The sequence below is a fragment of the Elephantulus edwardii genome, unplaced genomic scaffold (assembly GCF_000299155.1).
Source record: "Elephantulus edwardii isolate Elephantulus edwardi_28Jun2011 unplaced genomic scaffold, EleEdw1.0 scaffold00012, whole genome shotgun sequence".
Classification (NCBI taxonomy): Eukaryota; Metazoa; Chordata; class Mammalia; order Macroscelidea; family Macroscelididae; genus Elephantulus; species Elephantulus edwardii.
The window spans coordinates 9,439,232-9,464,261 of NW_006399762.1; the positions used below are offsets into that span (position 1 = coordinate 9,439,232).

Below are 25,030 nucleotides of genomic sequence, written 5' to 3' on the forward strand. Positions count from 1 at the left end.
AAGAAGCATGGCGTTAGGACTGGTGGAAGATCTATCAACAGCCTGCGTTATGCAGGTAGCACAACCTTGCTCGCTGAAACTGAGAAGGACCTCATGCACTTACTGCAGAGGGTCAAGGACTGCAGCTTTCAGTATGGCTTGAGGCTCAATTTCAAGAAGACAAAGATTCTCACCACTGGACCAATTGGCAGCATCAGGATGGAAGGTGAAGAGATTGAGATTTTTAAGAGCTTTAGTCTGCTTGGCTCCATGGTCAACACTCTTGGCACCAGTAGCCAGGAAATAAAAAAAGTATTGTGATGGGAAAGTCTGCTGTTAGGGACCTCTCCAGGGTACAGAAGAGCAGTGGTGTCACTCTGGAGACTAAGGTGCACCTGATACAGGCTATGGTCTTTGCAATTACTTGTTATGCATCAGAGAGTTGAACAATGAATGACTAGGGAGGATAGAAGGAGAATTGATGCCTTTGAGCTGTGGTGCTGGAGAAGAGTACTGAGTGTACCGTAGACTGCCAAGAAAACAAACAGATTCACCCTAGAGAGGGTTCAACCAAGCTGCTCCTTGGAGGCAAGAATTCTGGGGCTTCGTCTGATGTACTTTGGACATGTTGTAAGGAGGGACAGGTCCTTGGAGAGGGACATCATGCTTGGGGTGGAGGGATGGCACAAGAGGGGAAGACCCTCTCTGAGGCGGAATGATCCAGTGACTGGGGTAATAGGTGTGGGTGTGTCAGATTCAGTGCAATTGGCACAGGATAGAGCAGGGTTTAGGGCTCTTGTACATAGGGTTGCTATGAGTTGCAAGTGACTCGACCGCACATAACAACAACAACAACATATAGATTGAAAAGATATGGAGACAGGACACATCCCTGAATTACTTCATTCCAGATTTGGAACCGTGCAGTGTTTCCATTGTTAGTTCTGAGAACTGCTTCCTGGTCTGAGTATAGGTATCACATGAGCACAATTACATGTACTTAATTACTGGCGGGAAAAGTGGTGACTGAAACTCAACTGAGGGGATCTTTGAAAACAGAGATGGGCCTGGTAATCTGCCTCCAAAAGGTTATAGCTTTGAAAACACTGTGATTAGTTAAACTTGTATCAGGTGCTGCCACTATGACTCAGAATTGGCTGGATGGTAACTAATAACTACAATCAAATGTGTGAACCATTGAATATCCTGATGTTCCTCTACTGGGTAATCAGGAGTTGGCAGTACAACTATCCCCATTTATTTTGCCTTTTGTTTGTATTTAGAATTTGTGTTTATAGAAGAAATAGGCCTGATTTTCCTTAAATGATAAAATTTTTTAAACACTAGTGTCATGGAAAATAATTATGGTGGATGACTAGGCCAGTGTGAATCAAATGAATAGATTTTTGTGACACAGTCTATAGAGAGTTGCATGGGTAACTCACAGCAGCCTTGAGGGATAAAATTGAACAATCTCTCCCTGTGTGATTTGCTGCTGTTAAATACTATTGAGTCCAGTATGACTAATAGTGACACTGTGGACAACAGACCTGAACTGTGCCCTGTCCTCTGCCATTCTTATCATCTCTGACACACTAGAGCCCATTGCTGAAGTCACTTTGTCAAACTGTCGCATTAGGGATCTTCCTCTCCTTCACTGACCCTTCATCTTTCCAAGCATGAGGACTCTTTCCAAGGAATAGCTTCACCCAGCTGTGTGTCTAAAATAAGAGAGATGCAGCTTTGTCATCTTTGCCTCCAGGGAACACCCCCGCTGCATTTTCTCCAAGATGTATTTGCTCATTGTTTTGGCAGTCCATGGGTATTCATTACACCCCTCCAGCACCACAACTCAGACATCAAGTCTTTGTCTGTAATCTTTACTTATTGTCTGGCTGTCTGATGCATAGCAGGTGATTGAAAGACAGTGGCCCGAACCAGATGTACTGTAGTCTTCAAACTGACATCATCAGTCGAAACATGTCAACTGGTATTCTGTCCTTCTGGGCCTTATCTTTTGCCAGTGCCTTCAGTTCTGCCTTAACTTCATCCTTCATTACTGTAGCCTGTTGTTCATATGTCAACAAATTCTTTTTAGTATAATGATTCTGTGAATTCTCTCCATCCTATTTTGATACTAATTGGATCATTCAAGAGTTTGCCCATAGCATCTCTTAGTGTTTCAGCTTGAGGCTTGAATTTCCTTTTCAGTTCTTTCAGCTTGAGAAACAACTTGGAAATGCAATGGAGGAGTTTTTATTAGTCACTTCTGACTAGATGGCAATGAGTAGTGAAAACATTTTTGCGAAGTTCTAACTGAAATATGCAAACTGCTCTGGACATATTTTTTTAAGTGTGTGTGTGTGTGTGTGTGTGTGTGTGTGTGTGTGCGCGCGCGCGCGCACGCGCGTGCATGCATGTACCGTCAAATCGGATCTGACTGGTACTGGAAGAGATTGTCCCTCCTTCTCCTGCAGAACATCTGGTGGGTTTGAACCATGTTCCTCTGGGATTGCAGTGAAGCTTCTTGCTCTGGACATTTTAAAGGAATTAATTTCTTTCTGTAATAAAAATACTATTATAGGTGACTTTTAGCAGAATTTTGTGGAATTTTTAAGTTTTTTATCTCTGCTTAAGTGTCCTAGTTAATATTCCTCAGATACTGTTCTGCATATCAAACTCGTCCCTAACAGAAGAAGAATGTAGGACTTCAATCTAAGCTTTAGAGATAAGACTTATAGAATGTTATCTTTCCTGTAGGACTTTGAATTTAAATTTTGGCTTTTCTGAAGAATGTATGTTCATTGTTGTTCATAAGGTTGCCATGAATTTTAGTGGACTCAATGACATTTTAAAGACTAGGGGAAGAAAAGGGGTCTTAAATGGTAGTTAAATGTTAACAGGCAACTCAGTGACAGGGCCATGGTTAGGGGGAGGAAATTTCAAGGGACATTTAGCTATACTGTGGTGTCAAGGGTTTGTTGTTCAAAATGACTTCCCTAGCCATTGACTGACTTTGTCATGTGGATGGATGGAAATTATGATCAGCATGTGTGTTAACCTATCCACAAGGGGATTGGCTAGTCTCACCATTAATTTGAGCAGATCCAGCAGCAGAATTTGAGAATCTCACTACCAGCAAAGTAGAAGCAGTTACACAGTGTGTACCCTTAGGGCCAGAGATTCTTGTGCCAGCTAGACTTAAAGCAAGGGCAGTCATGGGTGACATGAGATGGAGCTGACCTTGGGACAGCTACATCCCCCACCACTCTGCCCCGAGGAAACCAAAACTTTTGGTCACGTTCCTTCAAGGATTGAGGAGTAGAGAAGAACAGGACGAAGAGCTTTGTAGCACTGGCATAAAGCTGCAATGCTCAAGGCTGAGGGCCTGGGAGGATATGTGTGCAGATGTCCTGACTGATTATATTTTGTTTCTAACCTGTTTAAAACCTTTTGACTTGTCTCATATAGTTCTGTGTGTTCTATGACTATTGCAGTGGATTTTTGCAGTTGGTCCCTGTAAAGCAGTAAGACTGGTGCTGAGATAAGTCAAAGCAATGTGAAAACATGGGGAACATGTCTTAGCTCATGGGGATTGATTTTATGTTGTTGATGCTGTTGATAGGAACAGTTTTCCTTTGTGGAGTTGGTAAAGGTAAGATAAGGCCATCCCCACATGGTCCTTGATACTTTTACATGCACTAAACCATTTTACCTAGTAACAGTTTTCATAAGACTAACCTTAGCAGTGTTTACAAAATGATAATCTTAGCTTTTTGTGAAATTATGAGCATAATCCTTGCAATTTTCTTGACTGCTGTTTGAGGTTAAAAAGGGAAATGCCCTTTACTCTTCACTGGCGGATGAGCAAACCAAATAGAAGGAAGCTGTGATACAGTAAGTTAAAATTGTCGTTGTTGTTTTTTCGCAGGCTTTAATTTAAGGTTTATTGAATGAATCTACAGAACAAATTTATTCTTAAAATAAAAAAATAAATTTTACTATCCAATGACTATAACATGTTAGGAGAATCCTAACCATAAGGGTTGCACATAGATCATGCCTGCAAAACACAGCTTAATAAAACTGCACATCATCTAGTCACAGTTATGATTCATTAATAATAGAGAACTTCAAGGACCTATTCAGAACATAGATTTATTTTTTTAAAATTCAAAGACAGGTAGCTGTGAATTTTGCCATCAAACACTTTCTACATTTCTTCAGTTTTATTTTCAGATGTAGGATTTCCAGAATAGTCCAAAGAATTTGCACGCCATTTGCCAATGTAACCCACGCTTTTGTACACACAGTTTGTAAGAAATGCTCCAAGGATTGTTGTACCACTCTAAAGTTGTTTTATAGAGTATTGCATTTTTGCACATAGGCTTCCATTGACTCATGGGAAAAAGTAGCATAATACATAAAAGATAAAAAAGTCCTATGTGATATAATCTAATATTTAGTGTGTGACATTAGATACTTTTCATACTCTTTCATTTTCATCATTTTAAAATTTCAACTGGACTAGAGTGATAAAAAAACACACCTCAAAACATAGTTACATTGAGAAATACTGGTGGTGCAAAGGTAGAGCTCTGGGCTGCTAACAGAAAGATCAGTGGCTCAAATCTACCAGTTACTTCATAGTAGAAATATCTAGTAGTCTGTTTCTATAAAGATTAAACTCAAACTACAGACATTAAGTTGACTTGTGACAACTTTCCATCTGGTTTCTGAGGCTCTAAATCTCTAAGAGAGTTGACTAACTAGTTCCTTTGGAACAGCTGGTAGATTCAAGCTGTCCAACACATTAAATATTATGCTGCTAGGACCCATTCAAAACCCTATGTGCAAGTCTATTCTGCCTTATAGTATCAATTTGAGTTGGATTTAACTCCACAACAAGAAGTTTTTGTTTATAGGATTTTTTTAAATTACTTCAACTTTTATAATCCACAATGATTTTGGGATGTTAATTCCCAAAAAACTTGGAAAAAAATTAAAGAATGAAGCATGTGCTGTGAACAAACAGACTGAAATATTCTGATTGGACCTCGTTACCCTGTTAACATGTAAAAATAATGTTCACTGAAAATGAGCTCTATTAATATATTCAATGGATTATTTGATATTAAGGGATTTGGGATTCTTTTTCACTTTAGGGTCAGTACGACTTCGTGGTGGCAAAAATGAGTTTGAAGGCACAGTGGAAGTGTTTGCGAATGGTGCTTGGGGAACAGTTTGTGGCAGCCACTGGGATGATTCAGATGCATCAGTTATTTGTCACCAGCTGCAGCTTGGGTGAGTTTACCTATCCCTCATCGAGTCAGTGAGTTCACATCTGAGAATTATGCTGGACACCTATGATTGCTATGGAAACTTTAACTCACTCTGTGAAAGAGTGATAAAGAAAAGGCCAAGTAGAAAGAATGAACCTTCTACTACACCAATATACTTCATATATGCTTACCTCCATAGAACTAAGAAGTGAGTAAATGCTAAGTGGACAAAAGTTAATTGCATCTTTTGGTTCGTTTTAACAAAATAATTGCTCACTTAGGATTAGGAAACAAATAATTTGGGTTTATAAATGACAAAGTTTCATCCTGTATGGCCTAGTTTGTTTTCATTGGCTTTTGAAAAAAAAAAAAATCATTGTTCTAAAAATATATTTAACATAGGATTGGTCAGTTCAACAGTTTTCATGTCTATAAGTCAGTACTACTGTTGTTGTTGTTATGTGCCATCTAGTCTCCTGAGGCTTATAGCGACCCTATGGACATTAACTCTGAAACCTGCCCTATCCTGAGCCAATCTCATTTTCTCTGACAGACCTAATCCCATCTCTCTAGTCACTGAGTCAATCCATCTTATCCTACACTGTCCCTCCACCCTCTCAAACATGATGTCCTCCTCCAAGGATTGGTCTCTCCTGCTCACCTGCCCAAAGTATGTGAGACGGAGCCTATCCTATTATGATACTGCCGTCAGTATTCATTGCCAGATTCTCTATCACGAAAAAACTAAGTAAATCTTTCAACAATGATTCCTCTTTCCCCCTGCTCTGTCAGCCCTAGTCTCTATACACTTCCTGTCCTAGAGATCATAATTTTTTTTATCTGTTATTGACATTATTCAGCAGAATGTTTTAAAATGTTCATTGGTTTTTGGTTTTTAAAATTTTTTGGAGGGAAGAAAAATAAGGACAAAAACCAAAACACCTCACCATCCCCAAACAAACAACCAATCCTCAAATTTTTGGTTGCCCTAATAGGAGTGACATGAGTTTTTTTATAGGGTTTTGAGTTGTCTATCTCTGATACCTGATGACTGTTGAACATCTTTCCAATAATCCCTGTGTCTTTCTGCCTCTGTCCTGCCTGTGTCATGGGCTTCATCACGAGCAGAAATCTTCACTTTGTTGTTGTTGCTTCTACATCTTACTTGGGGTTTTGTAGAGGGGCCAGAAAACGGAAGTTGTTACTGTTTTGACTAGATTTCATGAGACAGTACCACGACCTGTTTATTAACCCAAAGTATTTATAGATTATAAAACTTTATTTTTCAGTCTTTTTTATTTCATTCTTAATATCAAGTTATCTTTGTAAAGATCTCTGGTTATAAACATCAAAGGAATAAAACAAAACACAGGAAAACAAAACAAAACAAACCCTTTAATTTGCCAGTACCTTCTTTGTCCCTGTGAAAATGAAGGAATCTGTGATTAGTAAAGGTGTTCTGTCTTTTTTTAAAATTTTATTATTTTGTGTGTGTGTACCGTCAAATCAAGTAAAGGTGTTCTAGAATACCTTGAAGGTCTAGGTTTCATTCAAAACATCAAATCTTTTTTAGCTACTAAGGAAACAAATGGAACTAAGAAACGAAATAATGAAATTAAAGTTGTTAGAGATTTTTTAAAATAAATATGTAAATCTGGCTTGAAGAATTAGTAATTTCATTGACTTTTTTTAGAAATGCTAATTACTGATTTTATCAACGAATATTTAACCTTGCAAACAGCTGTTGCCTGATGGGCAGATCACAATGAAAATTGATATTGATTTGATACTTTTTCCTTCAAGGACTAGTAGATATAGCAAATTTGTAGGCTAATTTTCCCTTATATGAACATCTACATTTGTGGTTTTTACACCAGACAAATAGAAAATTATAAAAATCCTGTAAGCTTCACACATAAAGAAAGCAAAGATTAAGAGAGATTTGAACTATAGTGTGGCTATTAGCTTATTATCAAAAGAATGCCAACTATCTTTCAGCAAATATAAACTCCAGATAAGACCATCTGATTATCTTAGTCCATTTTTTCTCAGACAATTGCACAATAACAACAGAGCAGCTCAGTTTTGTTGCTGTTGATACATTTTCATCTTATAGACATACTGTGTGGTTGAAGAGAGGAATGTAGAATGGAGACCACTCCAGAAATAGTATGTGTTTAAGTTTTTAAATTTCAGATCAGTTTGTACACATCTGAGACTACTTTTGGCAAAAATGAGGATTGAATGGGACTGAGTAGAACTCATCTGCAAGTTATTGTTTTACTAATTGGCTTCAAAATCATCCTAGCAAAGGTTTGTGTGCTGAAATGATAAAGTTTTAAAATTTTAAGTAGACGGTTCTCTTGAAATTGACTTGTTCAAATGTAACAGTCATAGTCCTTTGAAAATGCAACTTAGAATATAAGAGTCAAAATCCTCAATGATCAGATTTCGCAATTTACCTGTTAGAAGACAGATTTCCAAACAATGATTTATAGCTGAGTTCAGACCAGAATCCAAGTCTTCTAGATTTCAGTTTTCTGTCCATATTTGGGCTCATTTTCTTCGAAAGTCAGCCATGATAGAAAAGGCAGATCTGCACCAACAATTATTCAAGATGGTAAAAACATCAGTCAAATTGTCATAAATATTCCACCAAAGTTTTGATGTAGCATTTTTGATTCCTTAAAATTTGCATAATACATTATGAGAAGGATTTGTCCCTCCTATGTTTATCTTAGCTGGCGTGTTCCATTTTTTAAACTTTAAATGCTTTAACAAAATTTTTGCCTACTTTGGTTACATCTAACATCGGCCATTTTACTTGCAGAAGAAAAGGAGTAGCAAAACAAACACCGTTCTCTACGTTCTCTACGCTGGGCCTTATTCCCATTCATTGGAGTGAAGTCCGTTGCCGAGGAGATGAAGAAAACATACTGCTTTGTGAAAAAGCTATCTGGCAGGGTGGGGCATGTCCTCAGAAGATGGCAGCTGCTGTCACGTGTAGCTTTTCCCATGGTAAAAAGAAAATATTTATTCTCTAGTTTTACTTACATTATGTTTCAAGCATGTTTCCAGATGATAAGAGTGTCTTACTCAATAATTTCCTGGGAGAGTTTAAGCACAGACGTAAATAAATCTCAATCATCATCCACTACATTGAATTAAACAGTCTTTGTAGAGTATACCTGACAACTTAATGTCTCATTTTATTTTAATATAATTTACAATTTTAATGTCTTCTATTTTATATGCTTGCTTACTATACACATGCTGTGGATATGTACTTGGAACCAACAAGTAGCCTACCCTCCAGTGGGCTTTCAGAGGCAGGAGGGGAATTTCCCATATTTCGCCTTGGAGGAACTGGTGGATTTGAACCAAATGCTTTTGTGTTAATATGTCAACTCCTTACCCTCTGGGTCATGAAATAAATGTTGGTGTTGTGTGCCATTAAGTGGGAATCGACCCACTGGTGGCCCTCCAGCAGGTTTTCACAGGCAGTAAATCTCATGGGAGTAGATTGCCCAGCCTTTGAATTGCATGCCTTTGAGATTGCAGTGTAGCTTCTTACCAGTAGGCTAACAGAGTGCTCGCTCTGTAGCTCACGCTCTCTCTCTCTTCCCTCCTCCCTTTCCTCCTCCCCACCCCCGTGTATTTATTACAGTTGTACATCAAATATTTTGCTGTTAACCAAAAAGTCAGTGGTTTGAACCCAACAGTCCATTCATCTGTAAAGATTTACAGCCTTAGAGACCTGATAGAGGGTTGCAGTGAGTCAAAATGGACAGCCATAATATTATATGCTGTACAGGAAACACGGCTGCTCCTTGGAGGCAAGGATTCTGAGGCTCCGTCTAACATACTTTGGACATGTTGCAAGGAGAGACAGGTCCTTGGAGAGGGACATCATGCTGGGCAGAGTGGAGGGACAGCGCAGGAGGGGAAGACCCTCTATGAGGTGGATTGATTCAGTGACTGGGGTAATCGGGATGGGTGTGTCGGGGGCAATGAGATTGGCACAGGATAGAGCACGGTTTAGGGCTGTTGTACATAGGGTCGCTATGAGTCGCAAGCGACCTGATGGCACATAACAACAACAACAACACAGGAAACACATAATGGCTTATTTATACAGCATATGAGTAAGGAACATTCTTCTTTAATATGTTGTCTAAGAAATACGTTTGGGTTTAGTATTAAATGCTGTATAAGAAACACATCCTTTGGTAATGAAAGAGCATAATGGAATTTCAGTGGAAATGAAACCAAACATAAAATATGTCACATGTATAAAATAACTTTTTCTTTGTAGATTGGAAAATGACTTAGATTTCAGTGTTGTCATTGGAACTGTATTCACTGGAACACATTCCCTAGAAATGGATTGCCACCTTGCAGGAGGGTTTCTGCCAAGCACATGCTAGGGTATGATTTCAGTACCAAAACCTAGATCTATTGTTGTCAAGTCACAGTTTAACTCATGACCACCGATAGGACAAAGCAGTACTGTTCTACAGAACATCTAAAGCCAAAGAAGTACAGGGCCACATCTTACAGCCACAGTATGGTTGGTGGGTTCAAACTGCTTACCTTTTGCTTAGTAGCCAAACCCTTAGCCCCTTGAATACCTTGGTTTTGATAAAAAAGCTCAACATATATGTTCATGGGAATGTAACTAGAGATAAATTGACTTTCACAATGGCTAACACGTTTTCTGCGGATCATATTTTTTTTTAATCCAAGACCACACCCTATCATATTCTCAGCATTATTTGATTTCTTTTCACATTTTATTACAACAAAGAAACCCTATCTACAGGAAAAATTATATTCACATGTATAAGAACTAGAGTTTACAGCACATTGCTTTTAAAATATTCTGCAGTATTTTTTGTTTCTGATTTAAATACTTCTAATTTTTTTATTTAAATAGAGGTTTACAAATAATATTAGTTTTTCATACAACCATATGTAGGCATTTTTTTTTAATTTTTTTTATATGTAGGCATTTTGTAACACTAAATTGCCATTGATTAATTTAATCAGTTAATTACAAGGCTTAGTCAACCCCTTATTGTGTATTGCTTTTCCTTTCATTTAACTTACCTATTTATTCATTTTGACCTCTCTCCCCTTCTCTTCTCATCCCAGTTAGCCTTTCAAGATTGTCTCTAACTATGTGTACACCTTCTCTTGTCTTTTTATAATACTGGTCTTTTTGTGACTGACTTCTAGCATTCAACATAATTTGCTGTTATTGTTGTTGTTCCGTACCATCAAGTTGGAGCCAACTCATAGTTTCCAGTGGGTTTTCAGAGGTAGTAGATTGCACAGAAGGAGATTGCCCATCTTTCTCCTATGGAGCAGCTGGTGGATTCGAACCATGTTCCTTTTTGTTGGCAGCACAACTCCTTATCACTGAGTCATCAAAGCATGCATTTTTGAAAGACATATTTCACTTTGTGACACTGCTTTATTTAAGTACATAGATCTAACATGGTTTTAATTTCACATTCCTCAGGACCCACCGTCCCGACCCTACGCCTTATTGGAGGAAGCAGTATGTATGAGGGCCGAGTGGAAGTCTATCATGCCGGTCAGTGGGGAACTGTGTGTGATGACCAATGGGATGATGCAGATGCCGAAGTCATCTGCAGGCAGCTAGGCCTGAGGTTTGCATTTTTTGCTTTTGTTTTGCTTTGTTACGTTTCTTGAATCTATTCTTTTCATACCCAAAGGTAGGTGGTGTTTGTTTAAATTGCATATTTCCTTGAGCAAATAGAAAACGTCACCTTTTGATCTTTAGACTAGGTTGTAGACTCCATGTAGAGAATTTATGTGTGCCTTGCACATTGTACTTGTTTCTAAACTTAGATAAAACTCACAACCTTTTACTTCATTTCATTGGTAGCTTTTACATCACTCACATGTGTCAACCGCAATTTTAACTAGTCATATAATAAAACAGAGTTAGGTAATAACTGAAGTCTAACTCTGCTCCTGCCAGATGTCTAAACTTTTGAACTCTGCTTCCTTATTTGTTAGATATGTGCTTAGAACAAAGGATGTCTTTCATGTACAAAGGCCTTCATTCTCATGTACAGTATAGAAATGAAACATACTCAATAAAGATGTTGTTGGGTAGGTACTTTCCAAACAATTCCAAATCATAGCAACCCTTTGTAAAACAGGAAAAAAAATACAACCAAGTCTAGAGTTCTCTTCAATAAAGATAGCAGTGTGACAATTAATGCTCCCTATTGCCTCAGTTGGGATTATTCTGGACTATTATGCTATAATTTCAGATCTTTTAGTAATTCTGAATATTTGGTATAAACCTAAAAAATGTCTAAATTATATTAAGCTGTTTTATTAAAAGTTAATATTTGAAAGATATTTTATTTTGCATTTTGAAGGACGGTGGTAGGACCTCTTGAGAATAAAGCTTTTATTGTCCAACTAAGCATAGTTTTTGACACAGGAGCATGATTTAACCTTGAAGTTTATATACTATATTTTTTTCCACTTGACTCTCCACCTTTTCAAACCCCTTTTATATTTGTATTGACCTATTTTTAAAAAATCAAACATTTTAGCATGCTGCCTCTAAATATATCAGTTTACATTTCTTTTTAAAGGTAAAAACATTGTCTAATCCAGTTATCATGATCACACTAATAGATTGACCTTCACACTGAAATCTGAATACCAGTCATATTCAGCCTTCCGTGGTTGCTTCCACAGTGGCCTTGCATCTGGTTTGTCTGAAGCAGAATTTAGTACAGGACAACGCAGTTCATATGGATGTCATGTCTCTGAAATCATCTAATCCAGAGCAGCCGTCCCCACTCACCCTCACTAGACTGGCTTGTTGATGAAACTAGGCCAATTATTCTGGGAAGTGTCCCACCTGGATTTGTCTCATTTCCTCCACATGTCATTTTGTTTATTCCTCTGATCCTTGTCATTCCTGAAATTGAAGGTTAGGGATGAAGCCTTGATTAGAACAAAGTAAACATTTTTGCTAGAAATCATCACTGGTGATGAGTTCTCATCTTTAAGAGTCACACAACTACCTCTGTTTTTTTCCACGCATAGTGAGGACTAAGTCAAGGTAGTGTCATCTTGATTTTCCCACTGGACAGTTACATTTCCTCTCTTTAACTGACCCTGGGAATCAAGTCACGGTTCAACTATGGGACAACAAGCATGGCAGAGCCCATGTCAATGAGACTATGTGCTAAATTTACTGGCATGACAAATTTTCTTCAGCAATATGACCAGTTGTTTTTGATCATGGTATAATTAATTATTACATTTTTGAGATTGTGTTGTTGTTATGTGTCATTGAATCACTGGCATCTCATAGTGACCTTATCTATGTACAACAGCCATAAACCCTGCTCTATCCGGTGCCAGCCTCATTGTCTCTGACAAACCTATCCCCATTACCCCAGTCTCTGAGTCAATCCAATTCATTGAGGGTCTTCCTCTCTTGTGCTGTTTCCTCACCCTCCCAAACATGATTTCCCTCTCTAAGGACTGATCTCTTCTTGCAAAATGCCCAAAATATGTCAGATGAAGCTCCAGAATCCTTGATTCCAAGGAGCAGCCTGCTTTCACCCTTTTTAGGATGAAACTGTTTTCCTAGCAGTCCATGTTATATTCAGTACTCTTCTCCAGCACCACAGCTCAAAAGCATTAATTCTCTTTCTATCATCATTAAAGATATTCTGATAGAATATCAATTTCAAGACCAGAATTGCTAGTTTCCAGGTACAGTGGTTGAAATTAGCATAGCCTAAGAATTATGCCATAGACTCTATACTCAGAATGACCTATGTTAGGATCATAATTATGGACTTCAGAAAATTTACAGAACTTCTTTTAGTCAGAATTTTCTTATCACAAACACATTTCCTAATCAATATAGGATTTAATATCTATAGTTTTACTGAATACTTGAGACTATGAAGCTCAACATCAAGAAAACAAACATTTTCACCACTGGGCCAATTAGCAGCATTATGACAGATGGAGAAGAGATTGAGATTGTTAACAGCTTTAGTTTGCTTGGCTCCACAATCAACACTCTTGGTACCAACAGCCAGAAAATTAAAAGATGAATTGCATTGGGAAAAGCTGCTGTCACAGACTTCTCTAGAATACTGAAGAGCAGCGAAGTCAGTCTAGAGACTAAAGTGCACCTGCTCTAAGCCAAGGTCTTTATAATTATTTGCTATGTAACAGAGAGCTGGACAGTGTCTAAGGATGATAGAAGAATTGATGTCACTGCTAAGAGAACACACAAGTCTGTCCTGGAAAGAGTGAAACCAAGCTGCTTCTTGGAGGCAAGGATTCTGAAGCTTGGTCTCACATATTTTGAGCTTGTTGCTAGGAGGGACCAGTCCTTTAAGAAAGACATCATTCTTGAAGGGTGGAGGGACAGGGCAAGAGAAGACCCTGGGTAAGATAGATTGACTCAGTAACTTCCTTCAAGACAGAATTGTTTATTCTTTTGACAATTTGTAGGATATTCAATATGGTTCTCCATTACTACAATTGAAAGGTATGAAGTCTTCTTCTGTCATCCTTATTCTTTGTCCAGATTTGTGTATTCATTTTTTACCTTTGTTGTATTAATTTGTTATGTATTAATTTTTCAACTTTCAGATATAAAAGAAGCAATTGAAAAGATCATGGTTTAGATCAGGTTCATCTTAGTCTTTATAATGACACTGTTACTCTTTAGAACTTAGGAGAGGTCCTTGATGCATATTTTCCCAATATAACATGACTTTTGATTTCTTTTGTTTCCATGGGTGTTGATTGAGGATTCAAATAAGGTAAAATCATTGACTACTTTGTTCATTTCTACATCTATCATGATTTTGCCCATTTTCCAGTAGTAAGGATTTTTGTTTTCTTGATATTGAGCTGTAATCCATATTGAAGGCCGTAGTCTTTGAGATTTTGCAGCAAATGTTTCAAGTGTTCTCCACTTTCAGTAAATAAGGTTTTTGTTATCTGCATGACGCAGGTTGTTGAAAATTCTTCCTCTAGTCCTGATGCTACATTCTTCTTCCTATCTGTGGCTTCTTGAATGATTTGCCCATCATAGTTCCTGTCAAGAAATTAAAGATGGATTGCTTTTGGAAAAATCTGTGAAAGATTTCTTGCTAAAAGCAAAGATGTTACTCAGAGGATGCAGATGATAGGCACTATCCTCATGATTTCTGATATACTCAAGCCCATTGTTACAGTCACTGTGAACACCCAACATGTTGAGTGTTTTCTTCTTTCTTTGACACTCCACCTTTCCCAGTATCATGCCTTGTTCCATGGACTAGTCCCTCCTGAGAACCTGCCCAGAGTATGTGAGGATAGAGTAATAGTATATTACAGACTATTTCCTTTTAAGAATTAGCTGTACAAATGTCACTTGCAATGTGGATTTCTCTAAGCTGAAGCTATAAGGATTTTTTTTCTATTTGTGAAAATCATCTTTTTGTGGCTTAGGAAAAAAATGCACATGGTTATTGGGTTTTTGCTGCCTTTGAATTAGATACAGACTCATTGTGAATCCATCCAAATGGAAGGAAATGCTGCCTGAACAGAGTCTATGATGGAAAATTGATCTCACTGCTGTGATTCATAATGTTCTTAGTGACTGGATTTTGCAAATAGATAACCAGACCTTTCTCCCTAGTCCATCTTAAACCAAGACAACACACAATCCTTTTTTTAAAAAAAATTAAATTTAATTTTATTATTTTGTGTGTGTACCATCAATTAGATCTGACTGGTACAGGAGGAAATTGCCCCTCCTTCTCCAGCAAAGGATCTGGTGTATTTGAACCACATAACTCTGGTATTGCAGTGCAGCTTCTTGCCAGTAGGCCACCAGAGCTCCCTTCAATCCTTTTTTTTTTTTATATTATTTGAGTGAAAATTTACAGAACAGAAAACAAAAATATTTCTTTCTTTTTTCTTTTTTTTTTAATCCCTCTTGTCCACTCCTTAGTGCATTCAGAGCTATATCCCTGGGCTTTCTTTCTGATTTTTCATAGTTGATTGTTTTTAGAGTACCTGCCTGGTGTTATTGTGTACCATATTGACCTCTCTACTGTTTAGTTGAAAGTTTAGTCAGTAGACAGCAGACTTGAATGAGAAAAGATAAACAAAATGAGCAGAAGACGTGAATAGATACTTCACTAGGGAACATAGTTGGTCAACAAACACATTAAGAAATGTTTGACATCATAAGCTATTCAAGTGATGCAAATCAAAATAACAAATATAACAGCAAAAATAGCACTGTTCAATAAGGCATCAAACAAAAAATGCTGGCAAGGGTATGGAGAGATTGGAATTCTTATGAACGATTAATGGAAATATAAAATGGTGTAACTCCTATGGGGAATTGAGAATATAAGTGCCATTTGATCCAGCAATCTCACTATTAGGCATCTTAAAGAAATAAGAACTACTACTATTATCCTAAAGAAATATGAACTGTGATACAAACTGATATATGCATACCCATGTTTATTGTGCCATAAACACCCTTGTTTATTGTGACAAAATTGGAAACAGCTAAACTGTTCATCAATGGACAAATGGCTAGAGAAATGCCTTAATTTTACACAATACTGTATTCTGCATCACTAAAACATTATTAAGAGTTTGTGAAATTCTTCATGACATGGATGAATCTAGAACACATTACGATGGGACAATTATTGTATAAAGTCACTGTTATAAAAAGCCAAATAAAGTTTACACAAAGATCAAACTGATTTTGGAAGGTTCACAGACATGATAAATGATAGAGAAGGGAATAATATGAATACATAGATAGGTGAAGAGAAAAGCAATATTTAGTAAGGATTTGATTAGATTATTAGATTAATGCAATTATATTAATCAGTTTTTATTAATGTTATAAAATGCTATGTATAATTGAGTGAAAATACAATATGATTTCTAAACTTTGACTCTGTTAAAAATTTGTTATTGTTGTTGTTATGTGCCATCAACTTGCCTACGACTCATAGTAACTCTACGTACAACAGCTCTAAGTCTGCCCTATTCTCAGCCAGTCTCACTGACTCCGACACACCTACTCTTATTACCCCAGTTACTCTGTCAATCCATCTCATAAGGTATCTTCCTCTCCTGTGCTGTCCCTCCACTTTTCCAAGGATCAGTTTCTCCTGGCCATTTGCCCAAAGTGTGTGAGACAGAACTTCAAAATCCTAGCCTCCATGGAGAAACTTGGTTTCATCCTCTTCCAGACAGACTTGTTTTCTTGGCACTCTTCCAGCACTACAGTGCAAAGACACAAATTCTTCTTCTAGCATCCTTAGTCATTGTCTAAGTCTCTGATACATAGCAAGTAATTGTGAAGACCATAGCCTGGATCAGGTGCACCTTAGTCTCTAGACTGACATCATTGCTTTTCAATACTCTGGAGAGGTCCCTGACAGCAGACTTTCCCAATGCAGTTTGTCTTGATTTCCTGACTGCTGATACCAAAAGTGTTGATTGTGAAGCGGAACAAGTTGAAATTGTTAACAACCTCAATCTCTTCTCCATCTATCATGATGCTGCTAGTTGGTCCAGTTGTAAGAATCTTTGTCTTCTTGCTGTTGAGCTTCAATAAATAACGAATTCTACAGTCCTTAATCATCTGCAACAACCGTTTCAGGTCCTCCTCCGTTTCAGTAAGCAAGGGTGTGTCATCTGCAATGTAGGTTGTTGATGAATCTTCCTTCAATTCTGATGCCAAGTTCCATTTCATAAAGCCCAGCTTCCCTAATGATCTCTTCGGCACATAGATTGAAATGGTATGGAGATATGACACATCCCTGACACACTCCTTTTCCGATTTTGAACCGTGCAGTGTTTTCTTACTCTGTTCTGAGGACTACTTCCTGGTCCAAGTATAGGTTTCACATAAGCACAATCAAGTGTTCTGAGATTTCCATTCTCCTCAAGGTCAGCCAAAATTTTTTGTGATCCACACATAGTCAATGAAACACAGAGAGACATTCCTCTGATACTCTCTGCTTTCTGCCAAGATCCATCTGACATTAGCAATAATGTCTATTGCCACAGCCTCTTCTAAACCTAGCCTGTACATCTGGCTATTTTCTGTCGATGTACTATTCCACTTGTTTTTGGAAAATCTTCAGCATTGAATATCTACGTATTGGAAAAAATATTTGGTAAGGACATATTAAAAAATATTCCACCAATCTCTGTCAGACAAATAAATGTGGCCATTTTTATATTTTTGAGATTTGCTCCACACTTTTTTTACCACTTTCTGTAGGACTTCCTCCTGTGATCCCTTTAAAGCAGTTAACAGTAGTAACAACAACCATCAAGTTCTTCTAATCTCAGAGTCATGGAGATTCACACAGTCTGTTGGTCTTTTGGACTGATTGTTTGTATGTATCTTCCATTCCTACCCCTTGACTCTTTTTCCCAGACACTGAGAGACTGATAGCTATATCTTAGATGACTGTTCACAAGTTTCAATGAGCCCATTTGCTACCCACTGAAGTTTGGAAGCAAGAGTGGCATCTGCTTCCTAAACAACATGCCTCTGGAAACTTTATGAACTTTGAGAAACGACGATAGTTATAAAAAGGATGTTGTTCATAGGGTTGCTGTGAGTCATGCTCTACTTGATGGCAATAAATGACAAGAAAGTAGGATGTAGAACATTGTCTTTTTCGAAGATGTTAGGACCTAGCCTTGTTGTCTCATGATAAGAGTTTTGTTATAGTTCTGAGGTCCAAGGACCAGCAGCAACTCATTCCGCCCATTTAATTAAGTTTAGATTATTTATATGCCTTTGTCCCTTGTTGATGCTACTAGATAGATGAATGTATTTCTAGCATATATTGTTATGAATGTCGAAATTCTGTCTACCAAAATCAGTGTATGGCCATCACACATTCTTTTCTGACAGATAGGTGCTAGTTAAACATAAGGTGCATTGTCCAAAAATTGAACTTGGATCTCCCACAGAGAATACTAAAACTGAAGCATTAATATTTCCCAGAAGAGTACATGGAAAACTTTATTGAAACACTCTGAGTATTAGTTGCACTTGCAATTATAAAATTTATTTTTACCAATTCATGTCATAATGTAGAGCTCTTCTGTGAGAGTAAAGGTCTGTTGACAAACAATGTCTATAACAAGAAGGAATGTATAAAACTTTATAAATCCTCTCGTACAAAAAAAAACCCAAACAACAACCCCAAACAAACAACAAAAAAACACAACAAACTCATTCTGTAAAACTAATGAGAGTTGTCCATAGAATTTCTGAGAATCTCCTAGTGTTATTCCAAGAGTTTCTGAAAGCCTATTTTTTTCCAGATGTAGATGATAATCCTTTTATTAGTTTGTCTTAGTCTGGAAGTTCCACTGAAACCTGTCTACCATGGGTGAACCTGCTGATATGTTACATACTGGTGATATAGCTTCCAGTATCACAGCAACTAGTAAGTTACCCCAGTGCAGCACAGTGACAGATGAGTACTGTACCTTTAAGTTGTTGTTAGGTGCTATCAAGTAGAGACCCTGTGAACAGCTGACCTGAACCCGGCCCTTCCCTGTTCCGTGCTCATCATCTCTGACACACTAGAGCCCATTTTTGAAATCATCATGTCAGTACATCTCACTGGAGGTCTTCCCTTCCTTCGTATCACTTACGTCTTTCCAAACAGGATGTCCCTTTTCAGTGAATAGCCTTGCCTCGTTATATGTCCAGAGTAGGAAAGACAAAGCTTTGCCACATTTTTCTCTAAAGAGCACTCTGGCTACACTTTTTCAAAGACATATTTGTTTGTTCTTTTGGCAGATCATGGCCAGTATCTGTAAGAGCAAACTAAAAATAAGGAAACGTAAACAAATTATGAAATCAGCAGCTATATAAAGCAAACTAACATATAAGTTATGTACCCATAAGAACAAACCATAAAATAGGCAAGCTTATACATACCGTAAAAAAATGTAAACTATGTGAAATAGAAACAAACTCTCTGGCTTGATGCAGTGTATCTGCCAGCTCAGTAGAAGGCTGGAGTGAGGGAGCGAGTCAGGTCCAAGTTTCTGCTCTTCTACATGGTGACTAAAGATCCAAGATGTGAGCCAGGTCACTGGTAGCTCTTCTTCTGGTCTAAGGTGTGTCAAGAGGTGAACAACCTAGTTTGGGACAGAGTTGCTGCTGGCTTCAGAGGAGCCTAGGCTAGTTTCCCTGGCTATAGGTTGTGTCTTTGACAGACCAGGAGATGGGAGTTTCCCAGTCTGATTGAAGATGAGATGTGGCACAGTCCTAATGCTTATTCTGGAAGGAAAACTTGGGAAGCTTCTGGCTCTAGAAACAGGATTACATGGATGTCAGTTTAAAGACTAGGGTGCACCTGATCCAAGCCATGGTCTTTTCAGTTGCTTCCTATGCATCTGAAAATTATAGAATAAATAAGGATGCTAGAAGAAGAATAAAAACCTTTGAATTGTGGTGTTAGAGAAGAGTCCTGAATATCCATCCCACGGACTACCAAAAGAACAAATATCTTTGTCTTGGAGAAAGCGCAACCAGGATGCTCCTTAGAGGCAAGAATGGTGAAACTCCATCTGATATACTTTGAGCGTGTGGTCAGGAGGGGCCAGTCTTGGCAATAAAGTGTCATGATGGGAAAGGTGGTGAGTCAGAGAAAGGGAAGATTGATACAGTGACTGTAACAATGAACTGTAGTATATTACAATTGGTGAGGTTGGGTTAGGGTAGGGCAAGGTTCAGATATGTTGTTCCTAGTGTGGCCATGAGCTGTAGTCAACTCAATGGTACCTGACAACAACAACATGGGGTTTTCTATGACTATAATCTTTATGGAAGCTAAGACATCTTTCTTGCAAGAAGTAACTGAAGGTGTATTTGAACAGTCAGCCTTTCAGTTAACAGCCAAGTACTTTAACCAGTAGTTCACTAAGACTATTTTTAGAAACTCACAAGCAAGACTGTATTAATATTAAATGTATGCAAAGAAGGGTGACCCAACTGAGTGTGGAAACTACAGAACAATATCATTGATTTCACATGCAAGCAAGATTCTACTGAAGATTATCCAAAAACGACTTGAACAGTACATCAGCAGAGAACTGCCAGAAGTCCAGGCTGGGTTTCGAATGGGTTGTGGTACTAGGGATATTGTAGCTGATGTTAGATGGATCTTAGCTGAAAGCAGAGAATACCAGAAGAATGTCTATCTGTGTTTCATTGATTATGCAAAGGCATTTGACTGTGTGGATCATAACAAACTGTGGCTGACTCTGAGAAGAATGGAAATCCTAGAACATTTAATCATTCTAGTACAAAACTTATACTTGGACCAAGAGGCAGTATCAGAACAGAGCAGGGCAACTGCATGGTTCAAAATTGGGAAGGGTGTATGCCAGGGATGTGTCCTATCTCCATACATATTCAACCTGTATGCAGAGAAGATTATCCGAGAGGCTGGGCTCTATGAGGAGAAGCATGGCGTTAGGATTGGTGGAAGATCTATCAACAATCTACGTTATGCAGATGACACAATCCTGCTCGCTGAAACTGATGAGGGCCTCATGCACTTACTGCAGAGGGTCAAAGACTGCAGCCTTCAATATGGACTGAGGCTCAATGTCAAGAAGACAAAAATTCTCACCACTGGACCAATCGGTAGCATCAGGATGGATGGTGAAGAGATTGAGATTGTTTTCACAGCTTGGATGGTGAAGGGATTGAGATTGTTCACAGCTTCAGTTTGCTCAGCTCCACGGTCAACACTCTTGGCACCAGTAGCCAGGAAATAAACGTATTGCGATGGGAAAGTCTGCTGTTAGGGACCTCTCTAAAGTACTCAAGAGCAACGGTGTCTCTGGAGACTAAGGTGCGCCTGATACAGGCCATGGTCTTTGCAATCACTTGTTATGCATCAGAGAGTTGGACAATTACTAGGGAAGATAGAAGGAGAATTGATGCCTTTGAGCTGTGGTGCTGGAGAAGAGTATTGAATGTACCATGGACTGCCAAGAAAACAAACAGATTCATCTTAGAGAGGGTTAAATCAGGCTACTCCTTGGAGGCAAGTATTCTGGGGCTTCGTCTGACATACTTTGGACACGTTGTAAGGAGAGACAGGTCCTTGGGGATGGACATCATGCTTGGTAAGGTAGAGGGACAGCGCAGGATGGGACGACCGTCTATGAGGTGGATTGATTCAGTGACTGGGGTAATCGGAATGGGTGTGTCAGAGGCAATGCTATTGGCACAGGATAAAGCAGGGTTTAGGGCTGTTGTACATAGGGTCGCTATGAGTCGCAAATGACTCGAAGGCACATAACAACAACATGCATAAGTTAGATAAAATATTACATTTTTCTCAAGCATTACTGTATTACAATTTTTTATGACAAAATTCAAGTGACTAACGGGCAAAATATCTTTAATAATCTGTGGTAGCAAAGGTCTTCTCCAAGCCTACACAGCATCTAACAGTCCGGCTTTGCCATTTGTTTTATTAAAAGTGTATTGATGCTCTGAGCTGGCATGGTTTTAGTACCTTTCTCTTATGAGTTTACATTATAGCGATGATCTGGAACTTCTCTTCCTCTGTAATTTCTTTTGCTCCCTTAAAGGCTAAGTACTTTCAGATGAAATAGTTCTTAAATAGTGTATGGTTGATACCAGATAGCACAGTTGCTGTTCCTCTCAATTTGTGATCTCTTTGTAAACACATTTCATCTGTGTCTTATTTTCTTCGTTCTGTTCCCTAGGGAACTACATCAACTGTTTGTGGAGTGCACTTAAAATTTCATTGTGAGATGGAGTCTTTGTTGACCCTCATCTTTTAATAATGTCTGTAGATTTGGGTAGCTGGCAGGCTTCCTAACTATAAAAAGAATTACTGTCCTTAAGATACTTAAATCTGATTAATTCAGAACTTGGAGAAAGCTGAGGAGCTGGAAAGGAGGCATCCAGAAGTTTTTAAAAAATTTGGTAATTTGAGAATGCATATGTACTCAGTGAAGTTTTAGGTGGAGAAATTTTAATTAAAATTTATTTTTTGTGAGGTTAACATAAAAAAATTTAATGTTTTTTAAAATGTAAAAGTATAGCTAAGAACAGGACTTCTTATTGTGTGACTATATCATATTTTGCATAAGAGCAAAACAATTTATATACTTAAAATTTTTGTTAGAAAATAATCCTATGGAACCATCTTGAGTGTTCAGAAGAAATGTATTTCTTTACAAATTTATTCTGAAACAGTTTCTTTGCTCTTTTATTCTTCATTTCAAGTTTATTTTTATATTTTAGGAACTTTACCTTACAGTTCTAATTCACCAGCTTGCTCCATGGGGGAAGGATTAACAGTCTTCTCTCATGCAATTAACTATCTCTGAAAACCCACGGGAGAGTCAGGTATGAGTCAGTTCCAACTTGATGCCTTAACAACCACTCTAACAACCATCTGGTATATGGAATCATTGAAGGAGACCTTATTTAAATGAAAACGTATTAGACCAATTGATAGTGAAACCGATAATAAGAAGTTGAGTCTTGAAATAATTTAATATATGTGTAATATATATATGTATGTAACATATGTAATATATATATTACACTTTAGAACTGCTGTACATAGGGTCATTGTGGGTCACAGGCAACTAGATGGCACATGACAACAACAACAATTGAAAAATACACCCAAACCAAAAATCAGTTCTTACAAGCTCTTGGCAATCCCATATATATTATAGTAGAACTATGGGCCACAGGGTTCCATAACTGTTTGAGGACATACATGATTTTCAAGGCAGTATAGAACACCTATTTTAAACAGTAAAGGGATTTATTCAGAGGTGCCTCTGAAGATAGGCCTGGTAATCTGCTTCAAAAGATCAAAGATTTGACCCAGCAATTCCACTACTGGGAATATATCCCAAAGAGACCATAACTGACATCCAAGAAGATGTATGCACACCCATGTTAATTGCAGCTTTATTCACAATAGCAAAAAGTTGGAAACAACCTAAGTGCTCATCAACAAAGGAATGGATAGAGAAGCTGTGGTATATTCACACAATGGAATATTACGCTGCATTGAAAAACAAGGAACTCATGCAATATTATTCAAAATGGGTGAGCCTGGAGGACATTATGCTGAGTGAAGTATCTCAGTCACAAAAGGACAAATACTTCATTGTGCCACTGTGGTAAAACAGGACTGACATCGGGGTTGGGAGAAGACTGAGAAAGATGGATTCAATAATGTATACTGCATGAAACAGATGAGGGAGAAAACTGTTTAAAAGGGATATGTGATTAGGTGTTTTTGTCATGATAGGTGTCTTATAGCGAAGGCTGCATGGTGGACTGGACCTGGGGGAGGGTTTGTAAAACAATGAAAGAATTTTCGTTTTACTTTTACAAGAGGGTAGTATACTAGGGGAGGGTTGGGAGGGGGAAAAGTACAATAATGAATGAATGGAAATCCAAAGTCTGTAAATTTTTACTGAAATAACAATTTTTTTTTAAAAAGGCAAAAAAAGAATCAAAGATTTAATCAGTGTTAAATCACTGTTCTCTACATATGTGGAACCACCATGGGTAGAAACGTACTCAATGGGAACTAACAGCAACAAACCATCAACAGAAATCGCTGTGAGACTATGCAAGATGGTGAAATGCTACCACACAAAAATTATCACATAGTAAGTGTCTAAATAGGAGAAAATGGGACCTGGGAACTCTAAGCAGGGAGCATCTCTCTAAGGACAAAGAGAGTAAGATAACACAGCCCCTCACCTCCCCATAGCAAAAAGCAGAGCAGGATCCCTTAGCCCAGACCCATGGTGTTCTAGAGCCCCACCGACAGCAAGAGGTTCTTTTATTCATTGCTGTCATAGTTATGGTACTGACAAATATTAGGGAAGGAAGCTGTAGAGTCGAGGAGGCAGAGAATGGCATAATATTACAACAGCTCCAAAGCACAACTCCTCAGTTCAGGCTCTGGTTTCAATTTCAACAAGTAACTTTTCCTTCCAGTATCAAAGGCAAGAACAGCAAAGTCCAGCTGTGGCCAGCACAAATGCAGGAAGCTTCAGGTCACACTTTGCCACTGTTTCTCCACAGGAATACCAGTCTTTCCTCCACCAGGGTCTTGATGCCAAAAGCATTGCCGCTCAATGTGGGAAGCATTGTCCCTCTTAACCCAGTCCCACAGCAGATGCTGATTTGTAAGACCATGCTGATCCGCAGGATCATGTGACTACAGTTAAGGTAGCCAGAGACAAGAGGCTGAATAATGGCTAACAACCACCAACTTTTAGTCTAACACCTCAGTAAGTAACACTGCAACTGTAGGCAAAATATTTAACTTCTGAACCTCAGTTTCCAAATCAGTAAGCTGAGGTAACTCTTGGCCTTTAGCACATGAGGATTCATCTATGGGTCAAGGAAGTCAAGGTAAGCTCAGAGCATGTTGCTAGAAAGGACCAGTCCTTGGAAAAGGATAGCATGCTTGGAAGGGTAGAGTGACAGCATAAGAGAGGAAGGCCCTGGATGAGATGGATTGACAAAGTAACTGAGCCGGGGGTCCTGGACACGTGAGGTAGTATGATGCCACCACGGTACTTTGGGCTCCACGAAGAACATGTCTGTGGATTTTAAAACTTAAGTAGATCAACCACTTGGCCAACTG

General features: G+C 38.3%; 1 protein-coding gene across 1 annotated transcript in view; it reads left to right on the plus strand.

Moving 5' to 3' along the window:
• The window catches only part of LOC102869916 (neurotrypsin-like), a 125,157-nt gene that overhangs the window by 24,445 nt on the left and 75,682 nt on the right, over nucleotides 1–25,030 (plus strand). The window contains exons 2-4 of the mRNA XM_006881136.1: nucleotides 5,145–5,283; nucleotides 8,092–8,279; nucleotides 10,786–10,936. Of these exons, the coding sequence (XP_006881198.1) occupies nucleotides 5,145–5,283; nucleotides 8,092–8,279; nucleotides 10,786–10,936 (478 nt within the window). The remainder of the gene's footprint in view (nucleotides 1–5,144; nucleotides 5,284–8,091; nucleotides 8,280–10,785; nucleotides 10,937–25,030) is intronic.